The 24,559-nt window shown below is 40.7% G+C and overlaps 1 protein-coding gene across 2 annotated transcripts in view; it reads right to left on the bottom strand.

Annotated features, from left to right (window-relative positions):
* Window positions 1-9,251: 9,251 nt before the first annotated feature.
* Window positions 9,252-24,559, bottom strand: part of LOC112962316 (T-cell-specific surface glycoprotein CD28-like) — a 29,170-nt gene continuing 13,862 nt past the window's right edge. The window contains exons 3-4 of one of the 2 annotated variants that reach the window (XR_003252250.1): window positions 20,991-21,093; window positions 9,252-9,499 (exon numbers count right to left, since the gene is read on the bottom strand). Coding sequence is in view for 1 of the 2 variants with exons in the window: in XM_026058362.1 (XP_025914147.1) it covers window positions 21,068-21,093 (26 nt within the window). In the remaining variant the exon portion in view is untranslated. Of the gene's footprint in view, window positions 9,500-20,973; window positions 21,094-24,559 lie in introns of those variants that run through there. The other variant, XM_026058362.1, reaches the window with a different exon arrangement.

Raw genomic sequence — 24,559 nt, forward strand, 5'->3', positions numbered from 1 at the left:
GACAGGAAATGTGGTGGAGGCTTTTACAATCTCACTGTCAAGCTGGCAGTCTCCTTTATTGTTTGCCTCCGAGAGAGGAAGAAAATATTTACGTGTGCACTTGCGTTTATTATTCACCTGTCTTGCCACAGAAGAGCACGTACAGGACTATTAGCTCAATTTTGCATGATACAAACCTACTTTTGGAAAACTTGTATGAGACCTGTACTGTAAAGCTTCCTTTGTGTGGTGTACTCTTGAATTCAGCTAAATTATTTGGATGCCTGTTAAACTAGACTACAGAAATACTTTACCTGAGTGCTGTTTGACACTCTATCTCTTGAAGTTTCTAAATCAAGTCTGAACGTCCATCGTTGAGAGAGCCCACGGTTTAGCTGAAACAGGATTCTGAGGCATGCAGAAATTACACAATTGCTAGCTATGGAAGGTCCAGCTAGGATATCAGAATGTGCTTCCTCCTTTCTTTAAAGTCTCTGACTCTGGGTCCACAATCTAAAATAGCTGGGGAAAGAGAGGCTAAGTCAGCATGTGGCTTATTGTGTGTTTATCTTCAAAATTTAATGAAAGACGCCTGTGGTTCAGTAAAGAAATCATTTTATTCTCAGAATTGCAGTGGCTTCTTCCAGAGGAAGCTTGCACTCTGAGTGCTGTCAAAGAGGCTTTCCTTTAACTTTCGGGGGGGGGGGGGGGGTTGTAGAGCAAATGGTCTTATTTTCAGTTACACATAAAGTATAAGTGGGAAGAATTGCTTAAAAGGAAAAGTGAACCACATGACTACCTTTATCTTTTTGGAATAAGCACATTGAAATGGCCTTCTGTGCAGTCCAAGAAGCAATGTAAAACATTGCTCTTTGGGAAAGGCTCTTATGGGACAAAATATCCTTTATATTATGTGTTTATTTGTGATGTTATTACTTCAGAATATTACTTATATATTAACTTCCTCAGATCAACGTTTAGGAAGTAAGTTACTGGATCAGCATCTGATTTGGTCATGCAGGAGCAAGTTATTCATGATATACTCTTCCATTTTTGTCCAAAGGCTAAACAGACTGACTATCCAGAGCTTTACCAGAATGAGGTGAGTTGAATAGGAGCAATTAATGTCAAAATACTGAAAGCAGTGGATGTTCTTGCACTTTGTCCTGTTTTGAAGTTGTAATTATCTTCATAAATTGCATGAAAAAGGACATATTTTAGAGTGGAAATAGCTTTGGCATTTGTCAGCAACTGAAATTAGACACCTTCCTCATAAATATGGTTAGAATTGAAATTCAACATAGATATTTTCACATTGTTTAACCAAAAGGCATCAGTCCATCACAGTTTGGTGAAAAACAGGAAATAGAACCATAGTTCCTTTAGTAAGTGATGCATCCCATGGTCTGTAGTCAAAACTGTGACTTTAAATAGGGAAGAGGTCCAGTGCTGTGAAAGGGAGAGTGCTATTCTTATGTTTGAAAGTACAGGATTTGTCATCGGCTTAGGGAAGGAGAAAGACTCAACCAGTTAAAGGGATTGGATTTAGCAGTTTCATGTTGCAGGCTCCAGTGAACGAGAGAGTCCTGAGGCCATCTGATGAATGCATGCAATTCAAAATGAGGCCTCTTGGAAAGGATAAGAGAGACCCTGAATTTGGAGACAAGCTGGAGATAGTGGGAGGTATGTATTGTAGTGATGGAGACAGTTGATTGGTTTCAATGCTGAGAGTACGAGCAGTAAATCTTAGACCTGCAGAGGATTCAGAATTAAATGTTTTTCAGCCTGAACAAGAAGCTTACAGGGAATAAAAATCCTTTAGAGATAATTAGGAGCATAATGGACAAGTGAACACTGAGAATGCAGCAGAGGATTTCTGGATTTGTAGTCCTGGTAGTGTGTTAATAAATCTGCTCTCCAGAAAAAAGTCATTGTTGTACACTATCGGTTTTGACTGACTGCAGATGCAAAGTCTAATATAGGATTGGATGTGAGGTGATTATGCTCTTTTGGGCAGTCTGGAAGGGAGAGGATGGATCTTAGATTTCTTTCTTTGGGCTTAGCTCTTAGCTCAGTCTTTGAAAGCTTGATAATAGTGTAGGGGAAAAAATAGTATATAATGAATGTTTAATCTTTTTTGGTCTTCAAAATACCTGGTGCTATCTACAGAATGGAATAATTAGAAATCTTGGCAGTTCTGTATTAAGTACTAATAAACGGTAACTCACAATTACCATGAAGATCCTTAAGTCTGTATGCATCTGTAGTATATGTGGAATTGGAAGGTCTATGCTCATTTTTTTTAGGAAGGAGATATATGGCAGTAACCAAACATGGTAAATATCTATAGACCCTTTCTGTGGTGAGGTAGCTGGCTGTATCAAGGAAGTTGCCACAAAACATGGAGCTGAGGCAGTAGCTGGCCAAGGAAAGATTAAAACATTGCTGAAACCCAAACAGGAGAGGTCAGCAAGTTTCCAGATCGTCAAGACCATTACTAGAATTTACATATTTAAAGGACTTTTATGGTTCTCCATGGGCCTTGCAGGATGGATTTTTTTTTTTTCCCCTGTGGTTGCGTAAAATAGTAAGAAGCCTCATACAAAGCTTCTGACAAAGCATCCTTAGCAACTCCCAGCAGTTTCGACCAAGCCTCTGGAATCTGCAATGCATGACTGGAAACCTCAAGGGAAACAAGTTTTCAGCCTTATCAAACTGAAAGCCATTTCAGAGTTTGATTTTCTCCTTTCTTCCACCACAAGAAATCAAAAAGCCCTCTTGAATGCTTTCTCCTTCTCTTTAAAGCAGAAAGTCTTTGCTATGACACCAGAAGGAGATTTCTGGGAACTGCCTTAGCTGTTTCTTAGAAAATGTTTTTTAAAACTGGATATTGTGGTTTTCAGGTGTAGCTGGAGAAAGCACAGATTTAACAGGCAGTTGACACATGGCTCCAATGCATTACATTTGATTAAACCATGTCTCTTATTTACTTAAGTATTCATCTAGTTTAGTCCATTTTTGCAACATATGCAAGTTGCCAGCAAGTTGTGTTTTTCTAAGACTGCAGAATGCATGTTTTGCTCTAACCCACCAAAGGTGAAGTAAACTGCACAACTGACAATGAAATCAGGCCTCCCTCAAATGCCTACTTTCTCTATCACTACCCAAATTACAGTCTTGCTTTTAAAAACGATGTTATTTCCGATGCTAAAAGGTATAGTGGAAACCCCCAAGCAAAGAACAGGAGATAGAGACACTAGTTGTAGTCTTGAAAAGTATAGGTATTTCTGTAAGGTGTAAATGACTTTTCTGATTGAAGTGGGAATATATTTTTAATCATGAATCTTCTCTGAATTGCTGGGGAAAGCAACTGTAGCAGAAATGTTTTGAGGGGAGTTTGTGCATGGCTCTGCTAAAGTCTGGTCTGCTCTGATTCTAATCTCATGTATATGTCTGAGAAGTAGAATTGTGCTTTGAATCTAAGCACGTGGCTCTTCACTTAGATTGCAGGTGCAGACCTGGTGCTACTTGTGTGGTAAGCATAAATGAACAATAATGCTGGGTTGGTGTAAAATTGCTGCCAGAAGAGAGTGAGGCCTTTCAAACCAGCCTCAAATGCTGCAGAGCTCTTTTGACTCTCATTCAGTTAATTTTGTACTGCATGATAAAATTAATAACCTAATCAGTCTCATTTGTGTATTGTAGATAATGTCCTGAATTTCACTGTTTTATCATAAACCACAGTTAAGCACAATGTTATCTCATTAACTGTTCCTGAAATTATGGCTCCTATTACAAGCAGAGGCTGTATCATGGGCTTCCTGTGGGGAAACCACAGTTTTTTTTTCTGAACGTTACAAAACCTTATTATCAAGGACTATGAGCAGAGGTAGCAAGAGAAAACTACTTATCTTAGTAATTCCGCACTGTCAAAATTTCCACTGAAAGCTAAAACTTCACACTTGTGCAGCTTTGGGTGGTTTTTTTTGTGTTGAGTGATATAAGATAGCTGAGCAGAGTAGCATGACTAGCAAAGAGCAAACAGAGCAGATGTCACTTCCTAAAACCTGCTGAAGTCAAGTGTGGCCTTTCCATTGACTTCATTGTATTTTATTTTGTGTTTGGAGAGCTACTGCATTCTGAGAGAGATGTGATCTCCAGCAGTGTGATCAATAGCCACAAGAAGAATGAATTTCCTATTAAGGTTTTCTATAATCCGCTGGCTGGTTTCGGGATTTTTGTAATTCTTCTTTGACACACTTGTGCAAAGAATGTGCACAAATATTTTCCCCTGAGTAGTTAAGGGCCTGCTCCTGTAACTATTCCTTATGTGAGTCTTCCTAGTAAAGTCAGCAGGCCCCACTGTGCTTGGAAGCAACCTTGCAACTCTGTCAACTTTGACCAAAGTGTGCAAAGAATTTGCTAGCCAGATAGTGTCCCTAAGATACTAAACCTGTGCTTGGGACTACCACAAGCATGTCTGTGTGGCTCAGTGGAACACAGTGTAGAAAAGCCCAAGTAGTGTGAATGTTGCCTGGAGTCCTGGGGGAACCTCCCCAAGCAGCGCAAATCTCTTCCTACAATGCTAAGGCTGAGGTAGTAAACCTGACTCCTCAACCAGGCTCATTCACTGAAGTGATCAAACTGCCTCCAGATCTGCAATGCGTCCTTCACCCTGCTTAGCTGTTGTAGTGGGCTTTCTAACCCTTTGCCTCCTGCTTACGCGTCTTACTCTGCTTTGAGTGAAGTATTCCCAAGCACAATTTTGAATGAAATTGTTCCCTGCTTTGAGCGAAACACCACCTGCATTAAGTTGAGTGACTGGCGCAGCAGCTGATGAATTGTTGTAACTCAGGCTGCTGTCCCTGCGTTTGAACTCTGAGCCTCCTCCACCACTTCCCCAAGCCTGTGTTATCACAGCATGGTTCATGATGGCTCTTAACTGGACTTTGGCCTAATCCCTCTTTAAAAGCTGCTGCAGACCTAGACTAGGCTGTCCAGTTGTGGGTATTGGAAGTCAGGGTCAGCTCTATATGGGGCTGCTCCCACCTCCCTTTGCCATGACAACGCAGGTAAAATCATTGGACTCCCTGTTTTCTCCTCTAACATCTTTCCTGAATTTTATCCCTGAAGGACAGTGTTCTCCCAACATAGTTGCCAGGTGGCAGTGGGGAACCATAGCACTAGGAGCATTCATGGACACAAGTTTGCAAAGTCAGAGACAGTGAGGAGGAAACAAAAAAATGCATGAGCCTGCCTCAACCTAATCTCTGTGGTCGCAGGTATGTACCAACCAGCCAAGGTATCTCTGCAGCTGTACGCTTGTGAGACCTGTTAGATCTAATTAGTGTACGTGTAGGGTAAGATGAAGACTTGAAGTAATCACAGTGAAGCAAACTTTTGAAAAGTGGTCAGTGATGCGCTGGAGTAGTGAATTTGACCTAGATCCTTCAACTACTAAACCTTTCAACTTAACCATGTTGTGGTTGCATCTCTCTATTTAAAGAAATACCTGCTAAGTAGATAAAAATATTTGTCTCGCCACATTCAGTGCTGTTGAAACATTGTTTTCTTGTTTCCTGTTCAACAGTGGATTTGGGTACATCAAAGGGTGTGCTAATTTCCTTGTAGTACAAATTGTCAGCGACTTGTTAGCATTTGCAGAAAGTAAGAGCACAGGTGTGTGGCAAATAGCGCTTTGTGGAACAGAAAAGCTATAAGGCTATAAAGTGATTGCTCTACATTGACATAAACATTTTGATATTTCTCAGAGGCCAGAGAAAATATTACATATGATTAAGGTGTTTTCTTGGGACATGAGAGTCTTTGTGAACTAGGCAGGACAGGGACCGAACTTCTGTCTCCACGTGATAGCTGGAAACTGTAGTCATGGGTCCTATTAGGTGTTGTGGGCTGCCTTATTCTGCCATGAACAAATCCTGCATCCTCACTGGGAGCAGGTTTTCCCAACAGAAGTGCCATGACATGTTCCACTAAACTTCCTGTCTAACAGACAGGCTTTCTCTAGGAGCTATGACCGTTGCTGAAGAACTCATCAGCCATAAGTAAGATCTGTTGCTGCCAGTTCAGATTTACAAATTAGCAGAATAATCTTATGATTTCTCTTTTTGCTTTGTTTCTAATCTAGGGTACTTCATTCTTTCTATTCAGGTTTTGTACTTCAGAATTCTTATTTCAAGTCTGTTCAACAACTTATAAAGCCTGCTTTTCTCTTTTATGAAAAAGAGCTGCTTAGGAGTATTTTTTTTGTCTTTTGTTTGTAAGTGTGTGGCTCTCATTTTCATAGTTCATGCTCAGAAAGTGAAGTTACCCCACCTACTATTATTGATGCCAACAAATTCTTAGTGTTTTGCTTAGTCAGTACCTTATTTGTAATATTGTTCAGGGATACAGAAAATATTTGCATGAGTGGCTCCTTCTCCTTTTTTAATCTAAAGGACAAAATTACATAGTACTGTTTGAAGGTGCCAGGCAAGTGTGTGTTTTGATTGCTATTTAGATACTGCTGTTCAGAGGCTGATTTAACTGATGGATAAAAAACACGCATCCTTCTATGCCACCACTGATGTACGTGTTCAGGTTCAGCTCTCTATGTCAGATATGACTAGGTGGAGCAAAGACACTATGACTGGGATGGGAGTGAAGTATGCTAAAACAGCCAGCAGTGCTATCCCTCCATATGAGCACTGCAGAAAGAAATGGCACGTCTGTCCTTAAAACTTCTTGCGGTTTTAGCAGAAAGTGTTCTAAAACAATGTAGCTTGTGGAGTACTCTTCAGGTCACATTCTACAGCTTCTGCAAAGAAAGACTTTCCTAAATGGAGTTCAGAGGCTTGATATCGTTCCCTTACGCAGAGGAGGTGGGTGGAGCAAGCCATATCCACCTAAGACCCTTACCTGAACCTCCCCAACAGAGAGCTTGCATGTTGTTAAGCGGTAAGTGTATGTTATTAATACTGTGGAGAGAATTAATACAGTGGAGAGAGCAGAGGATGACATGCTATACTGCAACTTCAATGTTAAAAAAAAAAAAAAAAAAAAAAGTCCCAGCACCTCTACAAGAAGCTTAAAAATAAAGTGGGGCAAGCAAGGCAATGGTGTTAGTGTTAATATCTGATCTTTGTGCAATGAGCTTAACTTCTTTCTCAGTGCATGACTAAGCACATGCTTAAAACTGTTCATCTTTGCTTTGAGACATAACAGCCCAGATAAAGTATTGGTTTTATGCTTCACTCCACCCTTTACTTGAAGTGAAACATTATTTTAGGGATATGGCACCATGCTAAAATTGAGAGGAGAGCTTAAAATATTTTTTATAATACTTGGGAAACATTTCTCCATTTTAACTGAACAGTCACAACTTGGGTTTTGTAGCTACTTGGTGGAAAAAGAATGTGGTAAGGGCTGACCATTTTGGTTTGTGGCTTTCTCATCCTCAATGGTTTTATTCTTTGTTTGAAACACACGCCCTGACTTTAGCTCCTGGACAGTCCAGAGTGGGTCACTTTGTAACACAGAGATTGAAGGTTTTTGCCTTCCATAGCAGCAGTTTTCCTGGAGCTGCTACAACTCATTAGCAGTAATAAGGCTGCAGAGCACAAAGAAAAGCTAGAATTTTCTCCATTTATGTGGAAGATTGCTTTTCTTTTAAACATTATTAAATTCAGGATATGTCAAATATTTGCACTGATAACACTTTTGTACAAGCATGTGCAGCATTTGGTTGACCTCTAAATGCCAGAATTCCTTTCTCCATAGCTAGAGGCTAAGGAAGCGCCTTTAAAGAAGCTCTTGATAGCTTTTTTTTTTTTTTTTTAACTGTGAGAAGAAAATTCTGACTGAGGCCATTTGTAGCTCACAGAAGGTTCCTATTTCACTGGTTAAGCATGTATAATTGGATGCATGATTCATATGCTAATGTTGTGACTCGATGCTAACTTCTTTTCCCTGCTATTGCATAATGGAATTCTGTATTTTAACGTCCCCATCCTTTCAGCTTAGGCAGTGCTGAAATGCAGAGAGAGAAGCTATACTGAAATGAATCTGTACCAAAGTGCTTTTTAAGGCTTGATACAAAAGACTCCTTACAGGACTGTTTTGTGTATCCTTGAAGAATATCAAAGCGCTTTACAAACAATAAACGCTATGCATCACATACAACATGGTCATATACTCAACATTGAATTGGAGTCCATTGTGATACAGAATATACCTGTTTTTCAGCAGCAGCTCTGTGAGATTGTTTAAGGTCATAATGGAAGGATGCTGCCAAGTGAGGAATGTAGGTTGACTTCTACTGAGTAGATTGTGATAACACACAATTTTCTCCAAACACTGGCATATTTTTTTCTCTTTTTGCAAATAGTACTATGGTATTTTTAAAATTCTGTATATATTCAGAATCTTGGCTTTCTATTTCTTCTAAGCAACACCATATTTGCAAGTTCAGAGCTCAGGTGACTTGCTGAGAGCACTGATTCACATGCCCAATTTAAGTACAGGAGAAATCTGCACATTTAAAGCTAAATGCATCCAGGTTTGCAGGAAGGGGCATTATCCCAGTATTTTGAAAATTTTGGGGAGGGGAGGGAGGTGGGAAGGGAGAGGGGTATTCTAGTCCATACCTAGTAGGGTTCCCCAAAATGTCTTGCCTCCCTAGCTTCTCCCCTGCACTGCTTCACAAGGTATAGCTGTAACTGCAGTGAAGCATGTGATGGGAGCCAGTTGGGCAAGTCTGTCCTACTCCTATGAGAGACTTGACAGCAGCAGCAGGAGAAAGAACAGAAGCTTGTCTGAATGCACGAGCCTTTAGTAACGTGTCTTATTAGGAGGTGGAGAGAAGGGCATGCAAATCTTTAAAACTTAGAAAATGCTGACCAAAAACTGAGATGCCACCTACCAGTTACCACTTCTTACAGCAGACTGATTTTATCAGTGGTCAGAGAGGTCCTGTGATCCTTTAGCATCATACTGCAGGGTTATTTTGTACAGATTAGCCATGTCCCACGCTCCCTTCACCAGCACACTTAGGCTGCCAGTTAATTGGCAGCTACCTTGCCGTAACACAGATATGAAGATGTTTGTTATCCTGGAGTGGGATCAATAACTGTTCCGTTTTCCTTCCAAAGTCTGTGATTTCTGGCAAACATAATGACTTTTCTGCTGTCTTAAAACAAACTGTGGTTTAATTAGAGGATTTTAAAACAGTCAATGCATCTGTCTGTCTTGTGTGAAGACTTTCTCACGGTGATAAGCCGAGCAGCCAGAACTTCAGCTCCTTTCAGCAGACACCTGTGTTAATTTGGAGAGCTCTTCAAGTGCTGCTTTCCTTTTAGGCCAATGCTCTTTTGTTCTCATCTTTCTGCCTTTGATCACAGAACCAGCCCCGTGCCATCAGCAGGAGTCTTGTGCCAGTGAATTCGCTCATCCTCTTTTGTCCTTTTTCCACCTCCCATCTCTCTTCAAAGGGTGCCTTATCTTGAGACAGCAGAGCATGCAGCTAAAACAAACCAATATATGTGTACAGTAACATCAGTCAGGTCAAGATACATAATTCAGTTTATCATAGCAGAGGACCATTTCTGAGACAGCCTAGAAGTTCGCTTTCTGTACCCTAAACACTTATCTGAAAACATGGTTTCTATCTGGAGAAAAGTGCTGAGTTTTGTGTTGCTTCTTTAGGCTGACAAACAAAGAAGTGGAGTGCACTCAGTGCTAGAGCCACATCTTTATGCCATATTCAGTTCTCTCTCAAGGTGATAGTCTAGCTGAGAAAGAAATTGTGGAAACAAATTGAGGCAGTGAGTTCCTAAGTCTTTGTGCATCGTTTTTAGTGACACATTTTGAAGTTGAACTCTTCGAGTCTCAGGAAATTCCTCAGGTTATTGATGCTTGAGCTTAACGATGATCCTGTTAAATCAAAGGTTGAATGGAAGTGTGGGCCTTGCTGGAAAGTGGCAACTGGGGAATACCACAGAGAGAAAGTGAGAAGATTTAAGACGAGGAAGAGGTAAAGAATAGAGAAAAAGATGCGGGAGAAAGACACGGGGCAAAACTGAAATCATTTCAGTAAAAGATAAATAACAAAGGTGCTTTCCCTAACGAGTGATCTCCCATCACAGGCCTAGCCAGCTGATGTGAGATTTGACCTGCCAACCATGCACGCATGAGGAAAAGCATCACAGAGCGGGAGGAAGAACTCACAGCACTGCAGTGTCGTCTGCTCACCGAATCCTGTAGTGGCATATTTGGAGAAGGTACAAGTACCCCAGCTGCGGGCTGGCACAGCTGAGGAAGTCCTAGTTCACGTCTCCCTGTGGTTCGTTGTGGGCTACCTTTACCGCTAGAGATGAAAAAACTTGCTCTCGGGCCTCTGAAGAATAATACCCTGACCAGGTTTGCTGCTTAATTAAGAAGGCAGTAAATGTAAAATTGATGTTTTTCTTTTTTTCTGACAGCAAGATTAGCTTAAAAAACACTGCAGTTTACAGCTATCTCAGTGGTGTCAGTGCCACTGTTTGGGGCTTATTGTTATTGTTGTGGACTGGATCCAGTTTGTGGTTGTGGGTTAATCCCCCTTTTTTTTTTAATTATTTTTTTTTATTATAAGTTCAGGACTCTTCATACAACATTGACTTCAGAGCAACTCCCAGTGCCAGACTCAATAAGGAGACATGAAAAAATGAATGCGAGTTGTAGAAAGCTGCAGACTTAAAAGGCAACTAGAAAAGGACAGCCCTGCACAGCACTGCATCATTTATATCACTTTTATGTAAGTGTGCCAACTTCCTTGATTTATGTGTGTGTATATTTGGACTTATCTTCCTCCTATTATCCCAGAACTTGTGTCTGTCTTGTGACAACTCTGAGGCTATTTATAGGGCTTGTGATCTTCCATCACCTGCGTGAGTAACAGTGAGCGCACTGGAACAAAAGTCCAAATGCTCCTTCTCCGGAGGAGGACAACGGCGTGTGTGCCTGGCTGTGGAGACACGCACAGCTGGTTCCATCACTGGTCAGGGCCATGGGTGTCTCTGAACAGAGTTTTGTTCTGGAGACCAGAAAAGAGGGTTGTATTCACATGGGTTTCCTAGGATGTGTCCTCACTTTTCACTTGGAAACTTGATCTCAATGTGACCGTTCGGGGTGTTTGTCTGAGATTCTGGCAGCCTAATGGGAGTAAGTGGTGTTACTGGAGTGGCCAGGGTGGTTTTGATGCATCTCTGATGTGTAAGGCTTACTATATGGTTACCATAAACCATACTATACTGGTGGTTGGCACCCACAGGCAACGTGTTTGGGCTTTGTCAGACCTGGTGTCGTTCTGCTGCCCAGCACATTCCTACCAAGGAAACTGTGGACAGAAGCACAGTGAGCTTTCTTCTGTGGTGCTCATGAAGGAAGGATCACATTAGCCTTCCAGAGAGGCATAGAAATCCTGCATGTTTTCTCACCCCTTTTCCTTATTTACCATGACAGACTCATCTAAAGTTCTTGGTTGAACTCATTGAGAAATAATATGAGTGTTGTCCAGCCACTTGGGGGGGAAGAAGGTCTGACAATTCAAGGAGATGAAGGGGGAATGTGGAAAAAGCACTTACAGATTTCATCCTGGAGAATGCAAGCACTGTTTCTCAGAAGTAACCTGCAATAGTTAGTACAAAGAGCACCATCTACTGATGCAGAAGAAAATGAATCATTTGTATACAAGGCCTTCTCCACCCCGATCCCCATCCCAGTCAAGCTGTTGGAGGCTTTCTGAATGCCACTGCTAATCTGGATTTTGGCTGTCAGTTGCAAGATATTTTAACTATTGACTCCCCTTGCTAATGGTGCTGATAAGGTATCTGGTGTGTTTTATCAGTATGTAGTCTGTTCTGTCTCTCAGTGATCCCACCAAAGAAGGGACCTGGTTAGTGCTCTCAATATGTGCAGACACTACCTGCTGAATAGATCAGTTGCCTGTCTAGCCCTTACTGTCATGGCATTTTGTTTCTGTACCAGCTTAGAAAAGCATATTGAGCTCTCATAGGCTGCCAGTGTCCCTTTCCAATGCCAGTGCATCTCAGCCTCCTGGTTGAAACTGAGTGACTTGTGACAACCTTGCCAGGCAGTTTTATGTGCTCTGTGCTGGAAACACTCTGCAAATTTCAGGGGCTTAATACTGACATGGTTTGTGGGTCATGAGGGTCCTTCTGCTGTCAACTCCTAGGCAGCCCAGCACTGAGATCACCTTAAAATTTGGCAGTCTTAAAATGAGGAAAGTCTTTCCAGAGCACTCATCACCTCTCTGACTCTAGGGCAGTCTGACTTTCCCCTTCTGTTATGGAGGAGTAGCTGTCACTTTTCAAGGTTGTGACTTCGTTTCTGACTGACTCTCCACCATCCAGGGCCTCTTTTTCAGAGCCAGAATGGGCATCAAGTTGAATTCTTCAGAATCTATAATTATTGAATTAAAAGCATTTGTTTGAGTACTCTTTTTCTGGGAGGAGGGTGAGCACATCATCCATATATGAACAAGGAGCATTGCCTTGTTTCATATTTTACAGAAGTACAAAGCTGCCTCTTTTGTTGTACACTAGCACCGCTTAGTGCTGATATGTTCCATAGGTCACTAATGGAAAAATAACTTTATATATGATGATATCCAATTTCTAAGTGAAGCCCAAGGTTCGTGAGGCTTTGTGTTATAGATTAACTCGTAGTATCTCACAACGGTTTCCTATTGTGCCTTTTCTCCTCCCCCTCCCCAACTTTATACAGTTTGCACCAGCAATACCAACTGTAGCATCTTTCAAGCATACCACTGGTGCACTGCAAGCTAGGGTAAGACTCATTTCTTAACCACCCATTGCCAGACATTAGACAGTCAATTCCTAAACTATAGATCTGGCAAATGTAGCAATTACATAGTTAAGGATTCTGGGTATTCTGCTTCTCTACATTTCGGTGATCTCTAATTGATATAGACAGGTTGACTATAGCCAGGACATAAACAAAGGAGAGAAGATCTTAGACTGGTTAACGCAGTTGGGGCAAAAAAAAAACAAAAGTGAGCCTCTGGGTAGAAAAGTGCTATGAGTCTGGGTTTTTTTTCCTCTACAATAATCAACTGATTTCGTAAGAGGAGGTTTTCTTCTTACAAAGCTTGCTTTACAGGAACAGAATGATTTGTTGGGTTCAGTTTACTGCAGATGATTAGAGAGAGAGAGAGAGAGAGACTTTTTTTTTCCTGCTTATAATTATTGCCAATTCTACTGAGCTGTTGTTTTGTTTTGTTTTCCAACCCTCTCCCCTTCAATTTAGAACCTTAATAATATCAAGCATATTGTTCCCCAGGAAGAAAGAGTGAAAAAGGCACAATAAACCTATTCTAGGCATGTTCTGCCTGCTGTGTTGGGCAATGTACTCTGTCTTACCTTGCTCCGATTCATAAACAAACGTGAGCAAAAGGAAGTTTGCAAGACTTTTGCATCCTTAGCCAGTGCCAGCTGAGATTTCTGTCACCTTGCAATATTTAAATATGACACTTTGCATACAAGCTCAAGATCTTTCATAAATGATTATTTCCTTCATGAGATGATTCATAGATTATTATTTCCTTCATCGTCGCAGATAGCATCTGGTGGCTGCTTCTTGACCAAGTGCAGAGCAGCTAATACTTGTTTGCAAACAGTAGTCTCAAAGCAAGACTGAAAGAGCGCGCACAGATAGCCCAAAGGTAAGTGGAGCTCTACTACATAATCCTCGGGAATGGAAAGTGTTATTTATGGTACGTAAGGCTGTGAATGTTTGGACAATGTCCAAACATTTTGATGTAAATGTTTGACTGCAAATAATCTTCGTTGTTCTCTCAAAAATTCTTCTTGCTCTGGTACCTGTATGTAGCAGAAAGCACCTGTGCTAAACTTCACTGAAAGTATTTGCAGATTACAGAGGTGGCAGCTGCAGAAAAAATCATTGGAACCAGGCCACAGGGAGAATGGAGACTCCTCTCACTTAAAGTGAGAGCTGTCATGCATCAGTGCAGGACTAGGGCCTAAACAGCTTGAGCTAGTAATAAAAATCTAGCAAGCAGATGAAAGCACTATCTCTTTATTCCCGTGTGAAGGTAACAGTGTTCCAAAAATACTTAATATCTTATTATGGAACAGTCCTTATGCTTATGTAACGCTTTCTTTGAATCTGGTCTTGACTATCATATCCTTTGGTTCTAATCTGTGAGTACGCGAGTACAGAGATACAAGAGTGTAAAGTTTCTTTATCTGTCACAGTTTTGTCACAGTGGCAAAGCCTGCCAGAGAAAGGCCTCACTTCTTTGCTTTATTTAGGCCGTATTCTTATTTCCTCATAAGACTTCACTGCAACTTCCTGCTTGTTTAGCAAGTGTATCAAAAAAAAAGATTTTTGTCCCTTTTATTTTATTTATTTATTTATTTATTTTAGGTAAAGAAAATTGGCAAGTGATTCCACAGCTAGTGTTTTACAACAAAATATACCTGGAACTAGAAACTGGTCTCTAAAAGAATTTGTGATCAGTGTTGTTTTTTGCAATGAGTAATGCAGCTGTTTTGCTTTTTCACTCTTACTGGCAGGAAATCATAATACAGTTTAATTTAGAAACTGTTTTGTTACCCTAAAAACTTTGGTTAAGTTTAAAAAAAAAAAAACTTTTGTTTGGGATTTTTTCCTTTGTGTCTGAAGTTTATGCCTTTTCTTTAGGTATGAAGCTCAGACAGGTCTTGCAGCAGCGATCACACTTTAGGTGCAGCAAAGTGAAACAGTCTGCTTCGTGACACTATTTATTATGTAGAATTTCAAGGTTTGGTCTTGAAATGCAAGGTGAGATATATCCTGGAAGATGCAACACTCAATGAAGTAAAGCTAATGAGAACTACAAAAGTGTTTGAGTTGTAGGTATGTCATTGGCTCCATACTGATGAGTCTGCAAGCCTTAAAACTTTGTCTTGAAACCTGAGTTTTCTGTAGAAAATATTTCTCTTGTATTGTAATTCTGGTCCTGAGAAGTCATGGGAGCAAGTAGGATAGTGAGACTTCATGTGTTGTGTTGGTTTCAGTGTTACTCATTTGTTTAGTACTAACAACAACATTTACAAATGTTTTCATGTGTTTTCATGTGTATCTATGGTCAAAAAGGTCATCTAGATAAAATGAGCCCTTCCTCAAAGAATTCCTGGTTGCTGCCACATGAGAAGTTTGTGGAAGATGTGATCCTATAATAGGATCCCTGCACTGCCTATACTGGGGCAAAGGGATTGGGCTGGGGGCAGTGGTGGAGGCCCTGATGGGTGAAGCAGAGGGACCCATCTGAAGTCAGCAGCTGATCATTAGCAGCATGGGGGAGACAGGCCACTTGTGCCTGTTCATGGTTTGTGGGAGCACTGGCACCTTAATTAGCCCATACAATCCACCGGGCATTCAGCAATTGCCAGCTCTTTCTGTGCTGCAGCACAGAGTTAGGAGGGGAGGGGAGATACAGCCTTGATCTCTACCCTGGTAGGTCCCTGGTGGGGTTGGTTTGACCATCCTTGCAGGGGCTGGACTCCTCTAACACTGGTGAGAGCCCTGTGACGGCATGCGCAGTGGGCTGACTGCGCTGGTGCTACAGAGGACCCAGCTGTGCTCTGCTTGGGATGCGTTATGAACGCCGTGCAGCCTGTTCTCGCTCCCATAGCTCCCGTGCAGCCTTTGGTGGAGGGTAGAGGCAGCAACGGCTTATTTCCTGTCTGACAGAGCCATTTGCTGCTTATGCTTGGTACAAATGACCTTCATATACGTGTGTATCCCCTATAATTCCATTCTTTCCTGATGTCAGATTTAACATTTATCATGGTAAGGCTAAAATGTGTTTGTTTCTACACCGATTTTCACAAATTTACTTTATACTGAAGCCCAGATACAATGGGGTAAAAAGCGAAGAAAAAAAGAACTTTTTTTTCCTCTCTCTTTTTTAAAATTAGCTATGCTATAAAAACTAGTTTTCCCAAACTGGGAGCAGAACCATTTGCCTGAGTGCACAGTGTATGCATGCAGCAGCTGCACAGCAGAACAGCCATGCAGCAAGGGTCGCACAGCTCTCCCTTGGCATTGTTATTGCTGGGAGCAAACCCTGGGAAGGATGGCTTTGGGACTGCAGCATTACGTGGAGACTGAGGACGTTAATGTTCAGCTCCAGGCTCTGGGGCAGGATTGCCCAAGGTCATGCAGAAAATCTTTCTCTCAGTTCAGCATATACAAAATGAGGATGCAAATGACAATATGCACCTTTTTCTATTTGAGTAACTTGCCTAAAAACTCATCATTAGAGTTGGTAACGACATTTACTTTGAGAGTTTTTCCACCAAAAAGTCACTTCAAATAAAATCTAAACCTTTCATTAAGTACTGTTTTGATGTTCATTTTGGAAAAGCTTGATCACACACGTCTGGAAAACTGTTCTGTTCCGGCACCATTTCGCAATATATTTCTTCCCTGAAAAACTGTGAGATAAATAATGCTTACTTTCCAGAACCTCATTTTAAATGGTGAACTTTTTGTCCCCTTCAGGGCTTAGCTTTTTGAAACCTTGAACTTCCTCAAAGGACCAAAAGTATATTGTAACTACAACTAGTCAGACTAATGTGCCTTTGCAATGCTCAGCACAACAGAAACCCTCATTTCAGTGGGACCCTGTGGCTGCTACTACTGTAACAACCGAATAATCTTTTTTTTTTTCTTTTTTTTTTAAGCAGAAGGACTTGGGAAGACAGAAAATCAAATGCTCTTTTCAGTTTATTATTGAGGCAAGCATTTATTGTTTGGAGTGGGACCATGGGGGAAAATGAGAAGGCTAAATGGAATAAGAACTGAAGAGACAGGTGGCTGTAAAATGAAAATAATACACAAATGTAAAGGAAGTGGAAAAATAAGTAGGAGAGACCAGTGATTAGGGGCAACAAAAGATATATAGCCAAACAATGAGCAGCACCAAAGTTACCTGGATGAAAGGGGATACTTCCAGGAAAAGAGGGGAAAAAAAAAAAAAAAAGAATCCAAAAGTGAAGGGAAAAAAAAAGATTCGTATCGCTATTGAAAAGAGATGTGAAGAGACACAGGAAAAGAAGAGTGGTGAATTGAACAGGAAAGGTAAAAGTCTTCTGTTGGTGCTTTAAGCAGGCTCAGGCAAGCTCTCCAAGAGCTGGAACACTTTATTGCCTTGGGGCTCACAGCAGTGCAGCAAGTAGCTAGCAGGTATTGTATAAATAGCTAGTTAGCTCCTGTAGAGCTATGTGATTTGCTGTAGACTTCAGTGAACTGGTGTCAGCTGCCTCCTCACTGTTCAAAGTGCTACCTGTCTCTGCATGGTAATGCTTCCCAACAAGCCTGGCTCTACTAACTGAGAGTAACCCTGCGGAAGATGCTTTTATCGGCTACTGCTCAACTTCCAGAGAACGGCTTTGGGATTCTCCCTGGGTGCGAACAGCATCTCGGAAATCAAGAAGGGATTTGTAAGGCTGGATTTTGTGTGACACGTTGAACACGGCTAGGCAGTTTAGAGGATTTAGATAATGGTTAAGAAGATAAATGCCAAAGGTATGAGAAAAGGTCACTGACCTTGATAGTCAGCCTTTCTTAGTAGCACTGCTGCATAGCGAATAATCTAATCTAATTTCATGGTTGCCTGACCTGCTGCTAAGCCCATTTAAATTTGTGTTTTTCTAGACAATATGATTCATCTCTTCAAATTCTATTTCGATCCTCTACTTCTATCCCTTATTTCAGCTCTATAAGCGAGGCTGAAGCCTACATTTAAGTTTCCTGCACAAATTAAAGGCTAGCTAATCATTTTGTGCGGGCAGTTTATAACACTAGCTAAGCAGTCTTTTTGATATTGAAAACAGCATGTGGCTGGAGATGTGTCCTGGCAAATTAATTTCTTTCTGAGGGTCTTGACAGCATGGTCCCTATGAGGACAAGCTCCAGCTTAATACTTCCGTATAAATTCAGCCAGTATCTTGCACCTTAGTCTTTCTCCTGATTTAGTGATTTAGTTCAGAGAAGAGAGTGAGAAATCAGCCCTCATTTGATGATCAGGAAGAAAACAACTGTAAGAGCTCCAAGTAAGGCAAGCTTGAACTTATTACCCAGGAGCTGCATAAGAGATTTAGCGAGCTGCCTGATGGGTATGTAAGCTAACTGTTGGAGGAGATGTCGGGAACATCCGTACAGAGAAGGGTTACCATGGTAATTCTGGGCTAAAAAGGGGACCCAATTCAAAAATCCTTCAGTACTGGGGATGGTGAGAACAATATATGAATCCCGCTCCCTGCTTCACCCATGCTTTCTTTTTGAGGGACCGTTCATAATGAAGAAGTAAACTGGCTTGAGGTAAACAGATTAAAAGAGAAACCATTAAGGATGTGCAGGGTTCAGGAGGCTCGGTAATAGGAAACCAATAGACCTTCATCTGGATGGTTTGAGCAGGGCATAAGAGAACAAATAAAGGTCCCTTACAGTGGGCTGTTTTGCATTCGGAAAAAAATGGGACCTGCTCTGCTGGAATAGCATATAGTAGGGCAGGTATTATGATTTCATTTGAACGCACTCAGCTGTTAGGAGCTCTCTTCATTTAGTCAGTGCTGCTAACCCAGGGCCTGACTGCTCTTAAGGTAGTGCTGTATGTTACTGCAATTACACTTCCATAGCTGCTCTGCTGTTCTTGGCTCTAGCACTTGATGTGGTGGTGTGGTACTGTGATACTGTAAGAGGGAGCATGAAGAACAAACTGCTGCTTTTACCATCAGGTGATCTTGGTGGGAAACAGAGTCGCATTTGCAGAATGCTGCGAAGGAGCTTGGTTTTACTTCTAGAGTTTGTCTGAAGCCTGAGCATACATGGAAAAGGACTTCAGTGGGGGGAAGGCAGTGGATACATACAAATCACATGAATACTAAGTGTGCAGTTAGAATGACAGCACTAGATAAATCCTGGACACAGTGCAAATCAACAACCCAAGCTGTGATGCTCCTGGGACAGTGCTTAGAGGTTTTCTGGCTGATGAAGGCTGAAGAAAATGGCTGGTTTGCCTAATCTGCTTCCTTTCTGCTTTTCAGGAAAAGCTCTGCCTTAGAGCTGGTAATTTAGGTAGGTAAGTACAAGGATTTTAATATTTTAAGTAGGTAGCACAATCCATTTCTTCTTGTTTCCTCTTTCATCCCTTCTCATGAAAGGTTGTCCACAGAAGAAGAAGTGAAAATCTGGATGACTTCTCTGTGCATATTCATATGTTTTGAATATTTAATTTCTGTAAAGTAAACTAATTCAAAATAGAACCAGTCAGGTATGTATGGGGGTTTGTTTTGGTTTTGTTTTTCCTCACTTCAGGCAAAAGCACTTCAAGTGGGAGAATGCCACAGGACTGAAAATGGCTTTGGGAAAGACTTGGTTTTGTTGGGTCCCAATTTAATACTCTTGTAGCTAAGTTTTGAGCTTTGGTCCAAAATAATTTTATTTTAAAGTTTTTATTACCTTGGACTAAAAATTATTAATGTTTGCAGGAAGCATCCTTGGATTGCCAGACAGAAAAACCTATTTCCTCTTATTTGCTTAGATTTTTGAGTCACCACGAGTTTTCTGAAGGTCTTCCTATACTAAACATTAATTTTTTACAGAGTGTAGTAAAATGCAGTTTCATGTGCAGCTGCCTTTTGAGTAGGCTGCCAGTCTAGCAATAGTAGACTGTTGTACATGTTAACTTCAAATCTTCCCTCATACGAGGGAGAGGCTGACAGCACTACTATTTCACTGTAGAAATAGAAATTAAGCAGCTCCATAAGAATTGTCTGTCTCATTGCCAATTAGCTGTATCAAGCTAAATGGTGTGCAGTGTGTCTGTGTTGCCATGACTCATGGTGAAATGACTGAGAAACAGGCATTGCTCTGCGATATCCAAATGCAAACCTATGTGGAAGAAGACAGTATGGAATACGCAGAGTAGCTGCACCTAGTCCAGATAAGTATGCTAATCCCTGACCACTCTTACTAATGCTGACTAATGTGAAACTAATAGGAATTATAGGAGCTGGTAGTCATTTCTGGTGCTAGAGAATAACAATGCATTCTTGTAACAGGAAGGGGAAGAAAAAGCAGTGATTTGTGGTGTTCCAGTGAGTGTTACATATTAATGAATTTTCCTGAGAGGAGCTGAGGTTGGTCCATAATTGCTGAGTATTTCTCTTGTTTTTTCTAGCTATCTCTAAGAGCAGTAACGCTTTCACTTAAGTACTACATGTTGTTTGAAGTCAAATAGAAAAGAATGTGATATTCTATAGAAAAGAAGTATTTCTTTTCAAATAGAAGGGAATATAGTTACACAGAAGTGTTCAGGCAGACTGGAAGGAAACATTCAGTGAGTAATTGACCTGAATGGTATGTATTAAAAAAAAAAAAAAAAAAAAGGTGCTGCAAGAATTGTCCACTGGATCAGATGGTGGATCAGTGAGCCATTCAAAAGATATTTGGACTCCTTGCTGTTTGAGTGATTCAGTCTGGATTTCATTGTTTTGCTTTAAAAAAAGAAAAAAAGAACTGTTGATGGCTAGTTATAATAGTTAGCATTAGGACACTTAAAAGGAAAGGCAACTTTTTTTTGAGGACAAAGAACAAAAACTGGCCTGAAATATACAGAGTATTTTTAAGAAGGTCAACATTTGCAAAAAAAAAAACTAGTCACCTTTTATCCATGGGATCAGGGGACTGCCTTAACTCTGGGAAACTGAAGTACTCTGTTTGCTCTGAGCCTGGCTTGCAAATTGCTGTATAAAATTCAGTTCTAAGACTCTCAGGAGAAACCAAGTGAGGCTTATGCTACTTGTATGCAGTGCTACATCAGTAAGTTTTTTAATATAAAATGAACTAGTTCTGTAACTTTTTGAGCAAGGTACAGGAGGAGAGGGAGGAGAACATGATTTTTGTAATTCAAGGTCATTCACCTTTAGTCTTAGTACTCGGTCTTGCAAAGCTCGTGTCCACATATGTCAAGGAATCTCTTGATGGCTGTGAATGTGATCTAGCAGATGGAGATTTTCTTTGAAGCTGGAAAGAACATATAAGAGACATTCAGTTATTTAGCTCATTATTTTGTACTTGCAGTGGTAAAGGTGCACCTTATAAGAACTGGAAGTAGATTTTATTGTAACTAAGTTATTATATCTGAAGTTTAGACGTGGATGCTGAAGCTCCTGGGATGCCAGAAACAGGAGCGCTGTTTCAAAAACTAGATGATGTACATAAGTGACCATCAGTATTACATTGCTTGCCAAACTTGACAGTAAAAACATGGAAATAGGAATTAAGGACAATGTTTTTATATATTTTAAATACTGCACAGTCTGTCTATGTGACTATTTTGCATTAACGTCTTATGGACTAATATATGCACATATAGAAATCTTGTCATTGTTACAATTTATTTCCTTTTCTGTCCAGTAGTCGTTTGGGTTTGGGGGGGGGGGGTTGTTTTTTTTTTAGGTTCAGAGCACCTTATAGGAGGGTCTGTGTTTATCTGTGGTTGGAAAGTGTCAGACACATAGTGGGTAGAGCTAAAAATAAACTGGTAATAAATAGGTCCTTTGTAAGTTCTGGCCCTCTACTAAGTAAAGGTCTGTTTATCTAAGGTGACATGGTTCTCTTTTCCTGTCGCAACCTTCCCTCCACTGCACTTAGAACACAAATGCTGCGAAACAATATCACATTACAAAGTGCTAATTAACTTGAGGTGAAATACGCAGAGGAAGAGGGTGTGTAGGTAGTCTGATCTCCATCAGCCTACCAGATTTCTCCCAATAACTCAGTGATTTAGAAATACGCATTTTCATCTTTCATGGTTATTGAATGCGTTCTACAACAGTTAAATAATGTTAAAACATTGAACATTTTGCAGAGCTCTGAAGGGCCATGTAAAGTGATTTCAATCTGTTATAGTTGCTTTTTTTAGATAATATCTTCCAATAACGAAACCTAACTCTAATCATTTTGAAAGCTTCTTTTTCCTCCTTTTGAAGATAAAAGGAGATCAAAACATACTATTTAACTGAAACACAGTAAAAGCTTAAGTTATGGAAAGTAGCTGTTTTCCACTAATAAATTAGAGATTGCAACTGGCTCGGAGAGAGGAGCATGCTGAGTTTTGTAGATGTTGTCAGCGAGACCCTCCATATTTCAATCAGTGATACAGAACCATTCAAAGTGATTTCACATCAGAAGGGAATCTGTTCCCTGATTTTGGTCATCAACAGTCAATAGAAAACATTCCCGTTCTGGATTTTTTAGGATTTGAGGCTGGACTCAAAACTTTCTAACCATTGTCCAAATACTGTCTTAAAATACTGTTTCTGTTCAAGTTTTGGTGGAGCCTTTGAATAACAAGCTTAAAAAGAGAAAGCTGAGTAATGGAGAAAATTGAGGCAATGTATCAATCAACAGTTTAGGGTTATGTTGAGTGACTTGCAATGATAAACTGTCTGAACTTCCTTCCAGTTTCCCTGTTTCCATGGTTAGAATGGCACTGCAAAACAGTTTTTCCACACTGAAGGTTTAAGACACTACCTAAATTATGTGGCGTACTTTAGCGTTTAGGTAACAAGGATGGAAAGAGAGACCGTAGCATGACATTCTGTTATGAACACTCCTGGAGTGTCTCTTTGTTCCAATTATCAGGATTTCAGCAAAGTGGAACACAATAGAAGAGAAAAGGTGACAAATTCAGAAGAAAAGAGGGGACATGTAGCAAGAACTTGACTAATACAGAGTTTGAGTTAATTCATCAAATCCTGCACTGTGTGCAACTGGTCACCTCCATGCATTCTAGCAGCAATCTAACTTTTATGTAATTTTTCACCTGCCAGGGAGATGCAGGTGAGCAACATTTAAAAACACATTTTAGACCAAAGAAGCAGCTGCTACTTAGTAATATTTTACTTATTTTTTTTAGCTCAGCATGGTGTTGTTCAAGTCCACCAGAGGGACTCAGAAATACTTTGTGAAGACTCTTTGCATTATCTCATCCTTTATTTTTCAGACTATTCTGGGCCAAAATAGGTGACTTGCATTTCATCATGACTAAGAAGAGCTTTTGGCAAGTGCTTTGCCTCAGAATTTCTGGGATCTTTTGTTGGTCATGACATGAAAAAGGAATCGCTGAGGAAATTAAGCTACATATGTCCATATGCAAAAAACCATTGCTCAGATTTAATTGGGTAGGATTCCAAAATGGTCTTCATTAGCATAATGCTATTTTCACGATACTGTTAGGGATTAGGAATTTCTCCAAAGAACACACAGACTGCATTCATCAAAGCAAAGCAACAGCAATTCTCGCTTCAGGAGAAGCTCCCAATTTACATAACTAGACTTGACTCATGATGCAGGTTTTATAAATCACTTCGTCAATCTAAAAGGTGCCCGCTATTCAAATTATGAAGCCCCTGTGAGTGGAGTTCCATTACTCTGAATGGAGAGGCCATAAAAACATCAGTACCGCTGACATAAACCTGATGTATTATGTAATAACGTTTCAAGTAGAACTTGGTGCTCCATTTATCAGGAACGTCTGTAGCTGGGCTTTGTACAGGTTGTGAATGAAACCTTGGATGCTTCAGTCACACCACAGATATAAAATGGCATTTTAAAGAGGTTGAGAGAGCTGGATTCAGGCTGTAATCATTCTTTCAATCCAAACGCTCCCGAAGATTAGGGGAGGAGGCTGGATGTGAACATCTGCTTTAGAATAATGCTGGGTATCTTCCTACTGATAGCAAGTCAGGCTGTTTGCTGTGGGAGCTGCCAAAGTAAACACAAATGGCAGGTTTCTTACCTAACTCTCAGCTTGCATAATTCAGTTCGTTTTAGCAGCTCTGACATTTCACTAGCTGCTATTCTTGGCCATTGAATTTCCCTGCATGTGGATCAAAATTATAGCTGGGAAAATGAGAAGCTAAATTCCAGCAGAATGCACCTTTGTAAGGAAAGGAGACATGGGGTAGAGAAGTGGATGGAAAGGGTAAAAGAGCCAGGATGCAGGAAAGTCTAAGGAGGATATGTTTCAAGCTAAAATGCAAACTGGTCAGTATAACTGAAAGCAATATTGCTTGCTGCTCTCTTTCTCTCACAGTAATCCTTGTGTGTATTAACAGATGCAGTGAATTAGTAGGTAAAGAGTTAAGACTTCTTGACCAGGAGCTGGAACTCCGCTGAGCAAGTGCTTGGGGTTTACCTCCACTTCTGTCAGAGCTATTGGCATGTATCTGCCGCATGGGAACAGCGCTGCTTCCTGATAGTACTGCCTTGTGTCATGCATGAGTAGTAAGAGACTCCTGTGCACAGTAACTCAAGCCTATTTAGCCGCTAGCCAGTGCGAAAGCCAGTGCTGAATCACAGAATCACAGAATCACTGAGGTTGGAAGGGACCTCTGGAGATCATCTAGTCCAACCCCCCTGCTCAAGCAGGGTCACCTAGAGCACATTGCACAGGATTGCATCCAGGCGGCTTTTGAATATCTCC

The sequence above is a fragment of the Apteryx rowi genome, unplaced genomic scaffold, assembly GCF_003343035.1.
Source record: "Apteryx rowi isolate R43461 unplaced genomic scaffold, aptRow1 scaffold_146, whole genome shotgun sequence".
NCBI lineage: Eukaryota > Metazoa > Chordata > Aves > Apterygiformes > Apterygidae > Apteryx > Apteryx rowi.